This window comes from Erpetoichthys calabaricus, chromosome 9 (genome assembly GCF_900747795.2).
Source record: "Erpetoichthys calabaricus chromosome 9, fErpCal1.3, whole genome shotgun sequence".
Classification (NCBI taxonomy): domain Eukaryota; kingdom Metazoa; phylum Chordata; class Cladistia; order Polypteriformes; family Polypteridae; genus Erpetoichthys; species Erpetoichthys calabaricus.
In genome coordinates, this window is record NC_041402.2 from 173,791,352 (window position 1) to 173,810,958 (window position 19,607).

At 35.4% G+C, this 19,607-nt stretch overlaps 1 protein-coding gene across 6 annotated transcripts in view; it reads left to right on the plus strand.

The window, feature by feature from the left end:
• igsf9ba (immunoglobulin superfamily, member 9Ba) overlaps positions 1-19,607 on the plus strand; it is a 288,098-nt gene that overhangs the window by 190,049 nt on the left and 78,442 nt on the right. For all 6 annotated transcript variants that reach the window (XM_051931889.1, XM_051931890.1, XM_051931892.1 and 3 more), the window contains exons 13-17: positions 7,523-7,698; positions 11,870-12,096; positions 15,043-15,127; positions 16,604-16,765; positions 19,337-19,382. In XM_051931889.1, coding sequence (XP_051787849.1) covers positions 7,523-7,698; positions 11,870-12,096; positions 15,043-15,127; positions 16,604-16,765; positions 19,337-19,382 — 696 coding nt within the window. The remainder of the gene's footprint in view (positions 1-7,522; positions 7,699-11,869; positions 12,097-15,042; positions 15,128-16,603; positions 16,766-19,336; positions 19,383-19,607) is intronic.

Genomic DNA, 19,607 nt, shown 5'->3' on the forward strand with positions numbered 1-19,607 from the left:
ATTTCAAACAATGTAACAAATGCAGTTGGAAGTGGCATCTCAGGGACTTTCTAATTTGGACTTGATATGTTTGAAACATTAGGTATATGCAGTAGAAAATGTTGGACTAAATAGTTTACTCTCATTTTAACTTATATCTTTAAGTTCTTACATAGTATAAGCAATATTAGCAACTTCACTTGTCTTGTAAACATATTATTAATATTATTTATACAAGAACATAATGCTGCTATCTGTACAATTACCCACATGTTCCATTGCTTGTAAATTGGCAGGCATTGTTCATACAGTATATAGTACATCAATGTAATAGTGAACTATTGAAGTTGTAACAGCAAGACATTGTTAACCAAGATCAGCATAATACATTTTAACATGTACTTATGCATTTGAACCATAAATATTGACCCATCCAAATGCCTGATGCACACTAAATGTTAATAGGATTTAGCTCTAATAAACTTCTAATAAACAAAGCTTTTTCCAAAACTAAATATATGAAGACATTTTACAGTAAACCGAGGCATATTATTGGATTCTTTTAATACAGTCTCAGTACCTGAATTCTATGTTATCAACTCATTTCCATGGTTCTGTACATGTTACCAGTATTGAGGAAAATGTATGATTCTATGTGCATAATGTAAAATAATTGGAGCTCATGCCAAATCTCTGATCTAAAACATTCTAAAGGCTCTGCATTTGGCTACCTTGTCAGTACATACTTGGATAAAGTTACAGTTTACTTTTTCATGATGGAGTTTTAGCACTCAGTTATTTAAATATTACATGCTCCTCATTTTACTTTCATGCTCTTCTTTTTATGTTTTATAAATTGCGCATTTTGCTTTGCTGTCAGAGCTTTTTTCATTGCTTTGTTTTAGTTGGATTTCTTGGGCTAGTTGCCCCCTGTGCTGAGTTGTGTTTCATATATCAGGTTCTAATGATTGATTTGTTAGAATTCATATTGATGGTATTTTTGTAGACTGTGAGTTTGATTAGAATGAATGTCTCTACTATATTTACTACATAGTGTCACTACTAGTTTTCCCTTTCTTTGTAAGTGTATTAACTCTGACTTGGCTACAAATTCCAAATTTTTCATGAGTCAATGAAATGCCTGCCTAAACACGGGTTCTTAGTATGTGTTTTAGTCACCTCATTAGTCACACGATTTTTATTTCTCAGATAGATTTTTAGTGTGTCTCTAGGTCTTCTACCAGTTAAGACACTCACTTCCACATGTCATATAGTCTTCTCATTTCTTTCTTGTATCTCTAACTTTCAGACACCATTTCTGTAGTTACTGACAAGTTCTTAGTTCCATTAGCAAACATGTGGAGTCCATTACTGAAGCTACCACATCATTAACCTAAAATGTAAAGTCCAAGTCTCCTCACTGCTGAGTTGGCCGCTTACAGATATCATTAAGGCAAACTGATTTACCTCATTTTGCGTTTTCTTTTTTTCCAGTGTAATAAAAGTAAATGTGCATCTTTGTACATCCACATTTCAGCACACTACTTGCCACTTACAGTGAAGCAGAATGCAATCCTGTATTGATACTCTTAGCAATTCAGCCTACAATGTACATATTAAATGATTGTAGTTCTAGTGTTTCTTAACCATTACAGTCTCGTGACCCAGTTTTACCTTTCTTAAGTTTATTGACAACTTGCCAGTTGATGAAAAATGATGAAACAAACTTGAACGGATGTGGTTGAAGGGGGGTTCAAGTGTGCATGTAAGACCCTGTACATTGATGGATTGAGCTAAAATTGCAGGTTGGGTTCTGGGGATTAGGTCCTCCTTTGGAAATAGAGCACATGGATATAGTAGTTGGGGGGAGTGGATGGCGATGTCTTCTTGGAGATTCAAACATATTAGTATATTAGTGTTTCCCCCATTGATGAATCTAATATGAGAGTTGGGGGGGGGGCGGGGGGGGGGGCGGGGGTTAGAGATATCCCCCCTTGGTAAATCAAGTGTGAATAGAAGAGCAGCGTTGGTCCCTGTTTTGTGAAACATTCACAGATACAGACGTGGATATATATTGTGTGGCACAGTCAAATAAATGCATAGGTGTGGAAGGAGATCTCCGAGGAAGATGGGAGTAGTTCAGTCAATCAGCTTTTATTCAGTTACAGATGATTACATAGGATTAATGCTTTGCAAAGCAGAAGAGCAAATTTCACTTTTTGATTGAATTTTTTTTATATTCATTTTCTTCCCTCCCCCTTATTTATGAAACAGCATCTAAGCATTTCATTTTATATGGCACAAATCGGCCAACCGTTTCGTTTTTGTGTACGTGTCCGAGGGGCCCCAAAGAAGGAAAGGTCATCTTTCTTGTATCTAACAGACACGTTCCTAAAAAAGGAAGTTGTCCTAGGTCAGCTTACTGCAACCTGTCTTCTGACAGATGCCTGTATGAATAACCTGCCATTATTGCAAAACAGCTTTTAACCTTTAGTAGCTTGAAAACAGTTACATTTTATTTCACATAGGCAACCCTCCAAGATCCACTTGCACCCAATGAAGGAAACATGCAACCCTTCAGGGGCAGCCTACTATTCACCCAGTTGTTGAGAAACACTTGTAAAGGAAACCTGATTGACAGAATGAACATATAGGCAGCATTTACATTTGACACACTGCCTGTGAAGATTTGTTCTTTCAAACATACAATATATGCAGAGCCTTATTATCCCAGTTCATTTGTGGTTGATACAGTAAGTCTCTAGGTAAATTCAACAATAAGTGGCATCATAGCGCCCATACCATAATATTATTTTCCTGCAAATCAAAAATTTCTGTGGAAAGGTCACAGTAACCTTGCATGCTATAAGACTAAGGGCTTTGTGGTGACTGCACATTGATTGAGAAGTCTGTGCACGTACTGACTTTGAGAGGCTAGCTGGCCGTGGAAGACAGTGTCTATATTCAGAGAGAATCCTACAGTTTACAATTAGGAGATGTTCAGTTCATTTCAAGCTTTTTGACTAAATCGCTGTTAATTTTTTTTTTCTTTTTGATTTTTTTTTCTTGTTTGTTTCTTTTACCTGATTATTGTAAGAATCTGCAGAAGGCTGCACATGGAAGAATTGCACAACGTATTTCATATAGCATATTTATGTTCTAGTAAATTGCTTTTTCTTATCACACATGAGAGGCTTATGTTGACCATCCTTTTCCTCATTTTAGTGGGTAAAGCTTAGTTACATGAAACCAAACATAGAAACCTGTGTCTAATGTTAACAATACAGAGAAACCAGTGCTTATTTTACCAGAAGAAAAAAAAAACAAACATGCTAACCATTAAGGAATCAGTGTGGATCAGTCTTTACCACATACTCACAGTAAGAAAGTAACTTAGAAAAATACAGCAAACATTAAGCACTCAATTAGAGTAAGAGACAATAAACCAGAATACAATAGAAAATGCTACAACAAAACCAATATTATTTATAGTTCAAATTCATATTATTCTGAGTCCCTGGACAAAAAAGGTAAACTAAGAGAAAGGGTCAGAATATCAGAGTAAGTTAAATAACTTCCTGAAAACATGTGTTTAAGTTGCTTTTTAAAAGAATGAATTGGATAGATAGATAGATAGATAGATAGATAGATAGATAGATAGATAGATAGATAGATAGATAGATAGATAGATAGATAGATAGATACTTTATTAATCCCAATGGGAAATTCACATTCTTCAGCAGCAGCATACTGATACAATAAATAATATTAAATTAAAGAATGATAATAATGCAGGTGAAAAAACAGACAATAACTATGTATAATGTTAAATGTTAACGTTTACCCCCCCCCCCGGATGGAATTAAAGAGTCGCATAGTTTGGGGGAGGAACGATCTCCTCAATCTGTCAGTGGAGCAGGACAGTGACAGCAGTCTGTCGCTGAAGCTGCTCTTCTGTCTGGAGATGATACTATTAAGTGGATGCAGTGGATTCTCCATAATTGATAGGAGCCTGCTGAGCGCCCTTTGCTCTGCCACAGATGTTAAACTGTCTAGCTCCATGCCAACAATAGAGCTTGCCTTCCTCACCAGTTTGTCCAGGCGTGAGGCGTCTTTCCTCTTAATGCTGCCTCCCCAGCACACCACTGTGTAGATGAGGGCGCTCGCCACAACTGTCTGATAGAACATCTGCAGCATCTTATTGCAGATGTTGAAGGACGCCAGCCTTCTAAGGTAGTATAACCGGCTCTGTCCTTTCTTGCACAGCGCATCAGTATTGGCAGTCCAGTCTAATTTATCATCCAAATTGAGTCAGCTAATATAATAAATTTAGGGAGGAAGTTACAAAGCCTTAATGCAATAGAGCTGTAGGTTCTGTCACTCATAAAGCATAAATTACTTTTGCTCACATTATTCAAATGCTCAATAAGGTGTACTGTATCTTTAATTTGAGTAGGCTTTATTGACAACCAACAGATAAAGTGAAGCAAGCCGGAGCTATTCTGTTTCCTTCCCCCCTCTCTCTCTCTCCCTCTTTCCCTCTCTCTCTCTCTTCCAGGTCAGGTTCTCTGACAATCCCCAGTTCATTAGTAATGATGACTTAAATGAAATTCTGGGGAAGCTAAGAAAATGATTATTGTGGTAATGCCAGTTATGTCAGATCTCCATCCTTTTTTCCCAAAATTATTTTTATGAAATCCATGTATGTTTTATGTGGGATGCAGCTGGTCCTCTTTAGGCCTTCTTTTACGTCTTTCTTAATAGAGCAAAACAAAAACTTTATTCTGTTTATGATTGACAGTGACCCCACGATCTTAAAAAAGATAAGTGTCTGTCATTATCAAATGTATCCCTAGAAACCAGCATAATGCTGATACTAGATGCTGTCATCAAAGAGAATATCAAAAAATGAAATCTTTTTGTAAAAAAATGAGAAAAACTTCCAAAAAACACATCTTAATACTATGGTGGTGTAGTTTACAGTCTCAGACCAGTGAGAATTGCTAACCAGAGACAGGAGGTTGCACTGTCCAGCATTATTGGGGATATAGAAGGGGCTGGGCGGTCTCATGGTCTGGTACCCCTGCAGATTTTATTTTTTTTCTCCAGCCATCTGGAGTTTTTTTTGTTTTTTCTGTCCTCCCTGGCCATCGGACCTTACTCTTATTCTATGTTAATTAGTGTTGTCTTATTTTAATTCTTACTTTGTCTTTTTTCTCTTTTTTTCGTCATGTAAAGCACTTTGAGCTACATTATTTGTTTGAAAATGTGCTATATAAATAAATGTTGTTGTTGTTGATGTCAGGAGCCAACACACATATGCTAATACTGAGGTAATTTAGGGTTAAACAGAGAAAAATTAGAATATTAATTAAATATTATATACAGATACAGATTAAATATTCATTTTCCATACTGAGAGTCATGTGGCTAGAATTCAAATCCAGTCTCCTGGAGTTGTAAGGCAACAGTACCAGCCACCAAGCAAATGTACCATCCTACTGTCATCTAGATATACCTGAAACCTCAAAACATTGTGCTACTATGTGGCATTTTCATTCCAGTGTAAAGGGTAAAATAAAGACCTCCTATAATTCTTAATTTTACAGATCTGTTGCTGGAATAAATAATTTTCAATATAGAATGTGATCTTACTGCCAGTTTTGAAGCAGAGTCCAGTGAGCGATTTTGGAACTATCTTTAGATGCTGCTTTGTTGAGCATAACTTGAATTTTAGTCTTTAGGTCCATCTCTGAAATATCCGGGGAGCACAAGGTGATGCTTTTGTGTATAATAGGGCTGCAGTGAGCATGCGCTCGGTATTCATGGGCTTTGCAAATTTGTGTGTTGCCATTCTGCTGTACATCATGAGAATGATCATCTCATCCCATGGTGTTCAGGGGCTGGCATGTTCTGTGTTTCACTAACTGACCGACACACCACAAGAGGCATGGAATTCTTGATCATAAGTGCATCTTTTCTTTAGTGTTTTTCCGAGTTTGCCCATCATTCACTGCCATGTCATGTAAGTTTTTGTATTTTGGCCATATCTGTTATGAAATAAGGGACAGTAGGTATTGGCTGCACTTTTTTAGATTTCCTTAAAAAATAAAGTATATGTTTTTCTAATGCTTGGTTTTGGTAATAACTAACTTTTGGAAACAGTAGTCTAGACATGTGGCCATTATGTCATGTGACAGACACATTTCCAAATTTTCAGACTGTCTAATCAGCTAGCTGCACACTTTTAGCAAGAAATAAGTAAAATAAAGAAAACATCTTCCAGCTGTACAAAGGTGGTTGCATCTTCTTCAGTTCAGAAAGTGAATCAAGAGTCAGTATGAAGGAACTGAAGAGCCCATGAGTGTTATTAACTAAGAGTGTAATTATTGGGGTAATGTCAGTTACTGTATGCCTGGTCTTCATCCTTTTCTTTCTGAAATGATTTTTATGAAATCCTTAGATATTGAGTTTCCATTTTGCTGCCACATGTTATGATATACTATGTTGTTAGACATAAAATATCCGAGGAGGCCTTTCCTGTATTAAGTTTAGTTCTGCTTGTCTGCAGTCATGACAGCAGGTAAGAAGTTGGTGCAGATTATTTGCTTCCCAGCTTATGGGCAGTCTGCACTACTTAATCAACACTGATTGCTTAGACATGCTGTCTCTAAGTCACAGTAGGCATTAAGCCTCGAAGCAGACAATAGTTGTAAAGCCATTCTCCTAGAAAGATGCATCTTTGTTGATCTCACTTGTCTGAATTAAATTGGGGCACCAGGACTGAGAATGTAAGAGCATGTAAGCTCATATGAATGAGAAATTTCATCAAACCTTTGGTCACTGATCTATTGGCACAAACTTCAAACAGCTGTGCGGCTGTGCTCCCTCTAGGCCCAGGCATATTCTTCAATTTATACTCACATTAGTCTAAAATTTTTGCGTGGCTTCCAGTATGACTCTTTGTGTACATTAAAAAAATGTTACATAAGTAACTCTCTAGTAGCATCTGTTGTTTGTCTACTAGAAATCCACTATTACTTTGTTTGATCTTCTTGTAGGGCAATGTGCCTCCTAAAACCACAAGTAACTTCTGTTTGAACTTATATTCCAGTTGCTCTTCTGGTAGTCTGAAAACATTTGGATACTTTTAGTTATCCTCCTAAATCTCTAGACCATGTGTTATTTATTCAGTTGGCTGCATCATGCAAAATACACAAGTAGAAACAGCTCCTAACCAATGTCCATGGCTCTTTTAAGACAGTTAGTACAGCGCACAGCTATAAGATATGTTAAGAATGTAAAAGAAAATTGTGTTTCAGTTTCCACTGAGGCTCGCATGTCATGTTCTGAACTGAGAAGAGGACAGCGAGAGTGCAGTGTAATGCCCACTCTTACGTGATTAGTAAGCTGTTGCATTCTTAATTTCTGTCTGCAGTCCTTGCATTCATGAGCTTTCAATCCAGAAGCACACATTCCATTGAGGTCATGACCTTCTACTTGCTTTTTATTTTGTGTTTTTTTTTTTTTGATCCTTGTACAGGGTGAAGAGAGCTCAGTTTGGACCTCATGATTGGCTGTCACTGCCAGTGGCCAGTAGTTTAACCTGGCTACTGGTGGAAGGCCTTGAACCTGAGACAGCCTACCAATTCAGTGTTCTAGCTCAAAATAAACTGGGCACAGGGCCCTTCAGCGAGGTCGTCACTGTGAACACGTTAGGTAGGTATGCCTTTGGTATGTTCTCGGAGTTTAACATTTGGATGCAAATTTTCCTACTATAAGCTTTTACCGTATCCTCATCTAGCATCAATCTTTTTTCTGCATCTTGATAATTATGCTTGAAACAGAATCCACTTTTTGCATATCTTCACTTTAGAACTCCTCATCTGCTTCATGACAAAATTCTTCAATCTACCCATCCTTATTTTACAGTATTTTATTTTATGTGACCTTAGCAAGGCTTTAGAACATTAGAAATATTTGTGATGAGAACAGGCCATTCAGCCTAACAAGCTTATGCATTCTGTATTTACCTTCACTGAGAAAAATGGCATGTCAGATTAAAAAAAAAAAAAAATGTCCATCGGTTGCACATAATAAAATTGTTTTTATCAAAAATAATTGAATTATGCTTAATGCACTAAAGTGATATATCCTGAAACAACATGATATTTTTATATAAAATGAATGAAACTTTTTCATTCTCTGTTAAATTATGTTAAATTAACATGATTCATGTCAATAAAGCATAATATTTTAACAATTGTTTTATAAACTTTTTTAAAAAATGCACCTCACAGAGTTACTTAGCTATAACCTTTTTAGGTTTTCAATTAGACTTGTTACAGTATCATTTTATAGTTCATGTTCAAACTTATTAATAAGAAATAAACAGCTTTGCTTACACCAAAACTAGTTTTATTTAGTAAAAACAATACAAACCAACAAAAATACAAAAGATTAATATTCAAAGGTGAAATGTACAACAGTTGTACAAGAACACTACTTCTTTGGCTGTGCCAGAATGCCATGACCAATGTATAACTAAATATGGACACAAAATGCACCTTGGATAGAGTGTTATATTATAAAATACATTTATTTATATTTATATAACTGTATATATTATAGAATAAATGTTAAATATCAGTAAAATATAAAGTGCATAAAGTGCTGCTTGGCACGTTCTTTCACAAAAATATATATATATTTTCAAATGAACAAATTCGGCAACTGCATTGTGTTGTATTTGGGTGTATTATTTATTTGTCTGTATTAATAGTATCTATCTGGTTGAGCAATGTTATGATAATACTAATGAACGGCAATGCTGAAAGTAGTTGACCCGTAATGAAAGTCAGAACTTTTGTTTTTTTTTAAGTACATAAACATACCTCCACCAAGCGAGTAAATCTAGACAACTTAATACCGTCTTTTTCCGAAAATAAGACACTGTCTTACTTTCTTTTTTGGTCCAAAATACGCACTAGGGCTTATTTTCGGGGAGGACAAAAATAAAAGTATATTTATATATTTTTATTTAATATTTATTTTACACAGAATACACAAAATTAAAATTTATTCAATTACAGTCATGTCATCTTCTTCTGGAACATCGTCATAAATCAAATTCTGAATTCTGTTCTGATTTTCCTCCAAATCCATTTCCTGTTGAATCATTGGCCCGAATCTCTCATGTCTTGCAATATAGCTATCGTTAAATGAATACTTCTTGTCTAAGTAGCCTGTTCGTAGTGCATTGGAAACACAACTATCAGTTATTTTGTCCCATGAATTTTGTACCCAATTCACAACTTCCTGTAAGCCTGGTTTTACAAAAAAAATAAAATGACGTATGAGGAAATAATCAGACTTACAAGACTGAAATGAACAAACGTTGTATCTGCACTGTCGCTCAATGTAGACTGCTGCCTTAACGAACAATTATTTATAGTGGGCGCCAACGACGCGTTCCGTCGCATTCCTCATATGCATGCCCCCCTCCACCCCCTCCCCACCTCATTCGACCATACTCTGCGATACGCGCGACGCAGTACAACACAGCAGAGCAGAGCGGACACAATATTTATGTATTCATGCTGCCTTATGTTGTATTTTTAAGATAAATTCCAAGAATTAATTTGAAACGAACTGTAGAGGTAAACAATGAATTTCTCAGAATATTTTATTTCAAACATTTCTCTGAAATACGAGTATTAGGGAAGCTAAACATACTTAATACATCAACAGCATTTTTTAACGAATTCTTTTTTTCACATTATTTTAACTAGGGCTTATTTTCGGGGGAGGGCTTATATTACAAAAAGTTCCGAAAAATCTCGATAGGGCTTATTTTCGGGGGATGTCTTATTTTCGGAAAAAGACGGTAGTACATTTACTTACTTGTGATCGTAGTTAGTGAGAATAGTTTGATAAAACATTAAAAGAGAATACAAGGAAAAATGCAAAATGGAGTAACGTTAGCCTGCGTGATTAAGTGTTTTAAATGAATATCTGAATATTTCTTGTATATGTGTGTTTTTTTTTTTTTTTTACTTTTATTTCACTAACCTTTTGCTCTTATCCGGTTACAATAACTCAAACCCACAACCTGTTGCTTCCTTGAAAGTCCCATGATTTTACCGCCAGGTTATCCAACCTCTGCTGACGATGAATGCGCTTGGTACGTGTTAATTTCCAGTGAGAACTAAATATAACTATTTTGACTTCTACCTAAATGACTGAAATTAGTATATTGTACATCCTTCAAGATTCAATAAATTAAACATAATTGAGTTATGTGGAACATAAACAATACATGTCATATAAAGTAAATACATTTTTGTAAATGTAAGAACCTGCCATTTCCATTTTTTTCAGTGTAGACTTTCCAAAATAAGATTTGAAGGTCCCTAAAATCCTAATCTGCATCACACTACTTGGTAATTTATTCCATGTGTGTGTAGTTCTTTACATGAAGAAAAATTTTCTAACCTTTGAGCAAAATCCACCATTAACAAGTTTCCAACCATATCTTGCATGCTTGTTTGAGAATTTATTTTAAAGTAACTACTGGGATCCATTGTACTAAATCCTTTCATTCAATGTTTGAAGTGGAACCAGATTACTGGCTGTATGCTTTTTATGGCAATACAGTGACAATTGAGAAAAGAGTTTGGGGGGTGGTGGTGTCCCCTTTCCCCTATGAAGCTTCAAGTGCTGGTTACATTAACACTCGATCAAAGAATGGGGAATAATTGGGTACCCCTGTGAAGATTCACAAAAAAGAGCTGGCAGTTACCAGTATGTTAAGAAAAGGTGTCCATATGGTGAAACTTTGATTGCTACGATACACTTACAGTCTATCGAAGAGCAGGGAATGAGATTGGGTATCCCTTTGAACATTCACAAAAAGGTGGTGGTACTCACTGGTACAGTAAGAAAAAGTGCTGGTAGTCTACATGGAAATTGAAAGCGGTGCCTGTACTCGATGTTAAAATTGGAAAAGGTGCTATTACTGCATTCTGGTGAGTATCAGCCCACTTCAAGCACTGCTTTCATAATTTTAAACATTTCAAGCAAAGCTCCTCTTAATCTCTGTTTGTTTAAATTGAAAAAAGTTCACCTCCTCAGTCTCTCCATCACATCAGTATGCTAGGCTGATGTTCAGAGAAAACCCATCAGCTGTACGTGTTCAGTCAATGAGTTTTATATATCCAGTACATGCACAGTATTCACTGAGCACTGAATGACTATATTAGCAAGATAGATTTGCTTTACTTAAAACAATTTGTCATTAATCTCATCATGCCTGCACTTAATGCCATGTCTGGCTAAAGTAACAGAGTACAACAAGAATGGTTATGCTAGGCTAATGCACTATATAGATTAAGACCGTTCCTGTGAGTGTTACTAACAAGCCTCACTATTACATGATTTATGGGAATTATTCTTTTTAGTTGCTACTATAAATTTAGAGTGTTCTATGTGCAGCTAATGTACATATTTTGCTTAAACATAAACAGCAGATTAATGTGAAATATTTGTGTATTAAAGATGACAACTGTAACACATTGTTCATGTAAAGGGTGCATGCTGAGCTTTCATGTGTGTTAATGGTTTATGTCTGACAGAAGTCCTGAAGGGCATTTTTTTAACCCGAGGTGATTGTTTACTTTCATTTTTTTTGAGTGACCTGTATATGAGTGAGAGAGAGAGACAGTGCATATAATATGCATCGTACACTGTGATTTGCTGGATGAAATATGATTTAGATTAAGCAGGTCTGAAAATATATCATATTTCACTTAATGTTTTTTCTTTGTTTTTATTTTAAATAAAATGATTGCTTATTGTATACTAGTGATTTTCTGTCCAATGTGTTTTTTAGTATTCCCAATTACTACCCCTCAACCAATGGTGCTGCTCTCACCACCAAGGTGCCTAACAGCCAATCGCACGGGTCAAGGAGTTTTACTTTCATGGCTTCCGCCTGCCAATCACAGCTCACCAATTGAGCGCTACATCATGGAGTACCGAACAGGTGAAAGATGGGATATTTTAGAAGATTCTATTCCTGGAGGAGAGAATGAATTGTTGGCTCGTGATCTGGCTCAGGTAAAGTAGAGTAAAGAGTAAAGAAAAAACTTTTAAATTGTTATATTTTACTTTGTGTCCATTAGCCACAGTATAATGATTAGTTTTAAAGGAATACTCTACGCTAATTTTTTAGATTTTATTAACCCCATGTAGTTTGTAGTGTTAGACTGAGAAACTTTTTTTATCTGATGTTTTCGGGGAGAAAAGACAACATAACGTTTCTGATAGTACAGTACTTTATAGTGAACAATGCTAGAGAATGTCAAACAATGTGAAAAATGTCTAAGGCAAAAAGGAAAAAAAAATCTCACTTTATTCATATTGCATAATCCACATATCCATTATCCTGATGTTTGCTCAAAATATGCAAAATGCATGCTTTTCTGCTAAAAGTTTGTTAAGGAATTCCTTCTGGATATAACAGCTAATTGGAAGTAGGAAAATAAAAGGTTTATGGGAGTTAATTTTTTCCATTTTTACTAAGCAGTTTCCAAGCTGCCATTGCACAAATCCTCTGCTGGACATTACCTGTACAACAGTAAAATTGCATTCAGGAATCTACATGTCTTTCTTTGTGTTATGCATCAAAGTTCAGAAGTTGATCTAACTGTTAACAGGGAAGCATAAGACCAACAGTTAAAAATGGACCTAATGTTTTCTCAACAAGAGAGAGTTCAAACTGAGTTCTGAAGTCTTATAAATGCAGAAATGACCTGAAAATACTTTTCTGAAATGGAAAGTTCCACCTGCAAGGCTCAGCAGCTATCAATTATTGTCTTCACCATTATTTCTTAATAAGTGCTTACTTTTATACATATAAAACAATTTATAAATATTTAAAAGGACAACAAATAACAGCAACAAGGAACAGACCAGATTTATGAAAAAATCATGCAGCACTTTTAAGATACAAAGCAAGCAAGAAATTCAGTGACAGAATGGCAGAAAAAGCAAACAATTGGAATTCTTTATACTAAAGTATGCTCAGCAGGGGTAGGACTTCCCTTGGAAAGTAGCTTCTTTTAATGGAGTAACCAAAGAATTTGTAATTTAGTATGCATTTCCTCTTTGACAAAGAGAAAGTAAAGCTATATAGCCAAAGAAAGAATTGCAGCTAGCTATTTCCCTGATAATACTGATCACATTGATCACCAAAACAATTCCACAGGAAAACATCCTGTCTTGAAATTTTTGTTATCTTTAGCTGATTTTACTTACGAACAGTTGGAAGACAGGAGCCGAGAAGGGGTATACAAGCAGGAACCTTTTTCGGCTGATTTTATTGATGCCGTAAGATGAGAGTTGCAGTCATGGAAGGCTTTCAAAATCTTACTTTTTTTTCATAAACAGTCAATACAGAAAGCAAATTAGCCTAAATTAATTTGCATACATTCTTACTAGTGGCAAAGTGATTGTTTTTTTTTTAAATGATGTGACTTAAAACTCTTCCTGCTGTAGTCTTAATCCAGTGTCACATTATATGACTTACAGTCATAGGTTATGTCAGATTCACTTACCACAGTCACTGATTTCATCACTGGACCATGTCAATTTAAACAACTGAAAATCGCATCCCAGGTCTACTTTACTGACTAAATGGCAACTTTCCAGCACAGACGTGCTCCCCCCTTTTAATAACAGCCAATAGCATTTTTTTTTCCATTCTGTGTTACTACATAAAATATCATCAGAAAGAGTCATCAGAAAGACAATATTTGTTTCTGTTTGCGACATTCAAAACATGCGTATTTCACATTCTTCATTGCTGCACCCTATACATTGTACTTTTGGATGAGCATTCACTGGTTGCTATCTCTTGTGAACACAGAGCCTGGTCTTACAACTAAAGACAAAACCAAACCAGTTTGATTTTATTGGAGCAGACTAGGTGGACTGACTCACTGGGTATGTCACCTTACGCGACTGCCTCCTTGAGAGTTCCCCGCCATCTGCCTCCAAGTTGTTAAGATTATGTAAATGAAGGCTATAACTGAAAATTACTGGAAAAGCCTTTAACTGTTTCTAGAACAGACACCCCCATCCAGCCTCGTTTAAAATAACTATAATACTGGTATAAACCCTATGTTAAAGATTATATATTAACCCCAGAGTTTCTAAGAAGATATGTTTTAATTAGTTATTTGCTATGTATAAGACTTGTATCTTAAGTGGTTGGTTCTTTTTCAACACACTGCATTGATATAAAATCAACAAACTGTACATAGACAGTTATTTACTAATCATGTCAAGAAAAAAGAAAAAAAGCAAATGATGCATACCTTTTTAAGGTTAAACATCCTGTTATACAGAACTAGTACAATTACCTATGTATACAAGTTTGAGTTATGATCATGAGGTATGTAAACACCACATAGAATAAGATGCTGTAAGACAGTGTTGTAAGGATACAACAGCGTTAGAATTTTCCATTTGATAGTGAGTGAAAGCCATAGCATTAAGTAGTGCCCATAAGGAGTGAAATGAAAGATATGGTAGCGAAGCCCACAATGTAAATAGTCTTATTTCACCTAATGCCATTGTACCTTCAAGTTAATGCAGTCCTTAATTCATTTTAACCTTTTAGGAGTTTCGCTTAAAAGCAAACCTACATGAATTTAAAATAATATGTATAGGAGTAAGGTGTGTAACATTTATTTCTACAGATGTTCTCATGCTACTTTATGCAACATTATTACTTTTATATTGATGGCATTTTTGCATCTATATGGAAAAAACTTGTTTGTCAAAAACTAGTGGTTGACTAATTGATATGTTTAATGCACTTTGCCTTCTTCAATTTGTGGACTTCCATTCCTTCTTGCTTGAGGACTTGGCGTAAACTTCCAGCATCTAGATATACATTTGTTTGCATTTTCTATAGCTAACTGTAGCCCTGTATCTTATAACAAGCTTAATTAAAATTATCTGTTGCATTTTATTAAATTGTCTCATTTTTGTTTTCAGGACTCATGGTTTGAATTTCGAGTTATGGCTGTCATGGAAGATCTTGTCAGTGAGCCAAGTAATGTTGTTGGAGTTTCTAGCTCAGGTAAATGAGGCCAACCTCTATCCAGAGTAACAAAGGTTCACATTATAATGACTGCTTTCTAAATTCCCAAGTAATACAGTGTTTTGAGACTTAATCAGTTGAGAAAAAGTATAATAAAATCTGCAGATTTGGGATACCAAATATGTACTTATTGTTGCGTTATAATCTGCTTAAATACATATGTAGCTTTGTGTACTGTATCGCTTTTTAAAATTAATGCTGTTTTATAGCACATTCTAAAAATCAAAAGGATATTTGAGTTCAGGCCATGGTCATTTTCCAGAAGCTTCTACGTAATATTTTGTGTAAGATATTTTGCTCTGTTAATGTGAATTGACACTAGTGATACAGTTTCCAGACATCAGAAAAAGCATCTTCAAAATTACACTCTATTTGTGATTCTCAAAAATGTAATGCAATCTGAATATTTCAAAACTAATCCTTACCCAATACCACAACCCTAATCTTTAATAAGTTGCTAGTCCACATTGCTGAAAGAGATTTCATTGTCTGGCTCCTTAAAGTTATCTTAAATTAATGACTGGCTGATATCTAACCTAGTGTAATAAAAGAATGAATTGAATATCTAAAGGCAAAATAAATAAATACAGGAAACAGATTGCATGAAGTAAAATGAAGCAGGAAGCTAAAAAAAGTATACTATGGCATCAGCATTTGACAAAAGTATTATAGCCAAATTAGATCTTCCATTTCTTTTGCAATCTTTAGAATGTAGAAAACATGTAAGCGTATACTGTATAGGGACAGAAACAGAGAGAATACAGTTCATGTGAAGGAGTTACAGCACTTATGATGCCACTTTAATTGCATATACAGTATTTATTAGCAATTACATATACTGTATAGTAACTTGGAATAAAAATGTAAAGAGTAGCTAATACAGGTGGTGTGAAAAAACATACAATTTCCACTTTTTATTTTAATGACCTTGACCTTGCCTGTATCAGTAGAAACATAAAACTGGGTTTGAATTTGACTGTCCTCCTAAATCACTTAGGTAAATTCTACTCTTCTAACTCTACTTCTTCAAGATTGCATTCTCCATTGGGTTCTAGTTACTTACTTTTCTTCCTGTTATTTAAATTGGCAAGGCAGAGTAATAATGAAATAAAGCTCAATTTGTCAAATACCACATATCTCCCTACATGATTAAATGTGAATCCTGCAAAGCACCAGCCATTGCCAATAAGTTCTGCCTGCTGACTGTAACTTCCAAATCTGTGCTTTACACAATAGGTGCACATTATGTTTAATCCATTTTTAAGATATCTTGTTAACTACCCTTCGGAGCAGGATTCTACATTCAGTATTTAGAAAGAAATAACACTTCAAGATAAAAATCTTCCAGCTTAATGTCTATCAGATGGCATTAACATACATACAGTATTTCAGACATAAAAATAACCTTGTAAGTTTTTCTTCCTTACTTGTGTGGTCTTTGTCTATTCCGAACAGATCTCTTTCCTCCACCGGAACTACCCGAGGAAGGACTGGCACGCCCTGTGGTAGCAGGGATTGTAGCCACTATTTGCTTTCTTGCAGCTGCAATTTTGTTCAGCACCTTGGCAGCGTGTTTTGTGAATAAGCAGCGCAAACGCAAGCTAAAACGGAAGCGAGGTGGGTCAGATGCAAATTTTTACATCCCTACATCTTTGTTCTTCTTTAATGAATAATCTACTTGTGCATTTTCTGACTGTTTTCCTTGTCTTACCCACTGAGTAATTGATAATTCAGCTCTCTGTTGAAGAGTCACCGATGCAGCTGACACTGTGCACATTTGAATTGGAAAACCCTTGAATAAGAGGACGCTCTGTGTGAATGGCAAAGGATCTGAAAATAACATAGTAAATCTAAGAAACTATCCTTGGCATATAAAGCTCTCTGAGATCGAAAAGAATCTCCATGTTGTGTATTATTTTGTCTTGAATTTGTCACTAATCACACAGGTGGTGTTGTTCAGAAAAGATGTATTATTTATAAAATCTACAGGAGACTGAGCTCAAAATCTGCCATTTACTCCAGCAGAACTCAAAATACGTGAAGATTTATGGTACCGCCCCACATTCTTTACTGATGAATTTAAATACAGTGGATCAGTATTTTCGATTATCGAAATGTACTAAGATGGACTGATTTGTTGTATTAACGGTTCACTCTTGATCAGTATGGTTTTGTTCACTTTCATTTTGCAGTATTGCGATAGTAATATCATTGTAGCACTTCCTTTTCATCAGATCTTATACAATATGGAAGGTATGATGTAAAGATGACAGACAAACCAAAAATAAATCAAAATAAGAAAAGACTATAAAGCAACACAACAAAGACTGACTTGCGAGCAGAAACACTGGGTGCTGAAGAGTGCTGTAATTTTGGGAGGCCAGACATATGGCATAGTTGATTGTGTAAAGCATACAGTGGTGTCAGCTCTTGAAAGCTAATATTTAGTACCTTGTAGTTAATGTTGCCAGCCCACTAACCTGTATGTCTTTGGGCTGTGGGTGGAAACCCATGCAGACACAGGGAGAACCTGGGACAGAAATCCTGGTCTCCTTACTACGAGGCAGCAATGCTACCACTGCACCACCATGCTGCCCTCCATTGCAACCTGCAGGCAAAATTACTTGGCAGAAGTCTTTCGGATATTTTGTTATTTATTAACAGCTATCAAGTGGGGTGCAGGGGGTTCAAGGATTAGGACACTTGTGTTTTGCATTTGCAGTTTGTATGGCTTGTCCAATATACATTATAACTAATAAAATTTTAGAACTGCAAGATTATTAGATAATTATGGCTGTGAATGCAAATGCCATTACACATCCCCCTACTCAATAAGCAACTACTCCCTTTAGACAATGTACCCTCCAATCACCCTGTTCATTATACAAATTTGTTACATATTTGAATTTGAGTGATTCCTATAAACTATTTAATCCCACTGCTAAGAATTCTGGTTTGTTTTTCATTTTACCATCATCACCCTTGCTCAAGGCTTGACTGCATTTTTATTACATATTTGTTTGCCTTTCTTTTTATTGATGTAAATCTTGATGAATCCTTTTAGTTTGTTTGCACCTTTAAATGCTTCTTTCTCACATTGTTTTCTGAAAATGTACTCCTCTTTGCTGAATAATGCTGAATATTGTTTGAAAATATCAGGAAGAGTATAGAGAAATTAATTCATTTAAGTTACTGACCCTGCATATGTTTGATTGTCCATTAAGGTAGCAATAAATATTTTTTCCAATTAGTGTCACATCTGCCTTTAGCTTGGAAGCAAGAAATATGAGACTTGGAATTACATCTTGTCTGTTTGGAAGACATACGCCACCAAGGGTCAATTAAATTTCTAGCTCTTAAACCATGGAAATGCTAACAGTTTGCCTCCATCTTGACTATAAAGGATACATCTGGAAGCCTTATTAATACAGTCATTTCTCTTTATTTAATAACTGCTTAAGATGTTTGAGTAAATAGAAATGTCAAACGTTATGCCATATCCTTCTCTTCCAGGTTTTATGTTTACCATGCACACTAACACATGTGATTTCTCAGTGTTTTTATTTTTAATAAATTTGCAAAAACCTCAAGTAAACTTTTTTCACGTTGTCATTATGGGGTGTTGTGTTCAGAATTCTGAGGAAAAAAATGAATTTAATCCATTTTGGAATAAGGCTGTAACATAACAAAAGGTGGAAAAAGTGATGCGCTGTGAATACTTTCTGGATGCACTGTATCTGGAGCTAAGGTTGAGTGGGTCCTGCAATAGAGTGATGCATTGGCCAGAGTTGGTTTCTGCCATGTGCCTAGTACTACAGGGATTGGCTTGGTTCCACTGTTTCTATGAATTAGATTAGGTGGGCTTGAGAATATGTTATTTTGCAGATTATTGTTCTTCAACTAATCTTATAAGCAGTATGCTCTTTTTAAAATAATGTTCATCAGTAGTCACCTTGCTAGCCTGTATTTTTCATGTTTGCTTATCTGTTTGTAGAGTGGTCAGCTACAAGAAAAATGTGACATTAAGGTTTTTTTTTCTCAGGTAACAACACTGATCATTTCTTGCTGCTAACAGACATTATACCACTCAATTTTGTTTGACCCAGAAGACCAGATTTGCTTACGTAATATAGTACTTGTACAGGAAATCCCAACTCACTATATTTTTCTTCTACACCTTTTTTCCAGATCCTCCTCTTTCAATAACTCACTGCAGAAAAAGTGTTGAGACTCCGTAAGTATTGAAGTGCAGCAGATCTTTTTAGTGTCATATTGTATAGCCAACATACCTGTTAATTTTCCAGTTTTCAGATGTAAAAATTTATAATGAACAGTAATTCTTGAATTTCTTAGTAGATAAAGCAGAAATATATGTACTCTTCAGGACAATTTAGCCACTGGTTTGTCTTTTGGAACAGAAATATAAGTGGCATCTGCAATAAAAGATCAGTAAATGTAT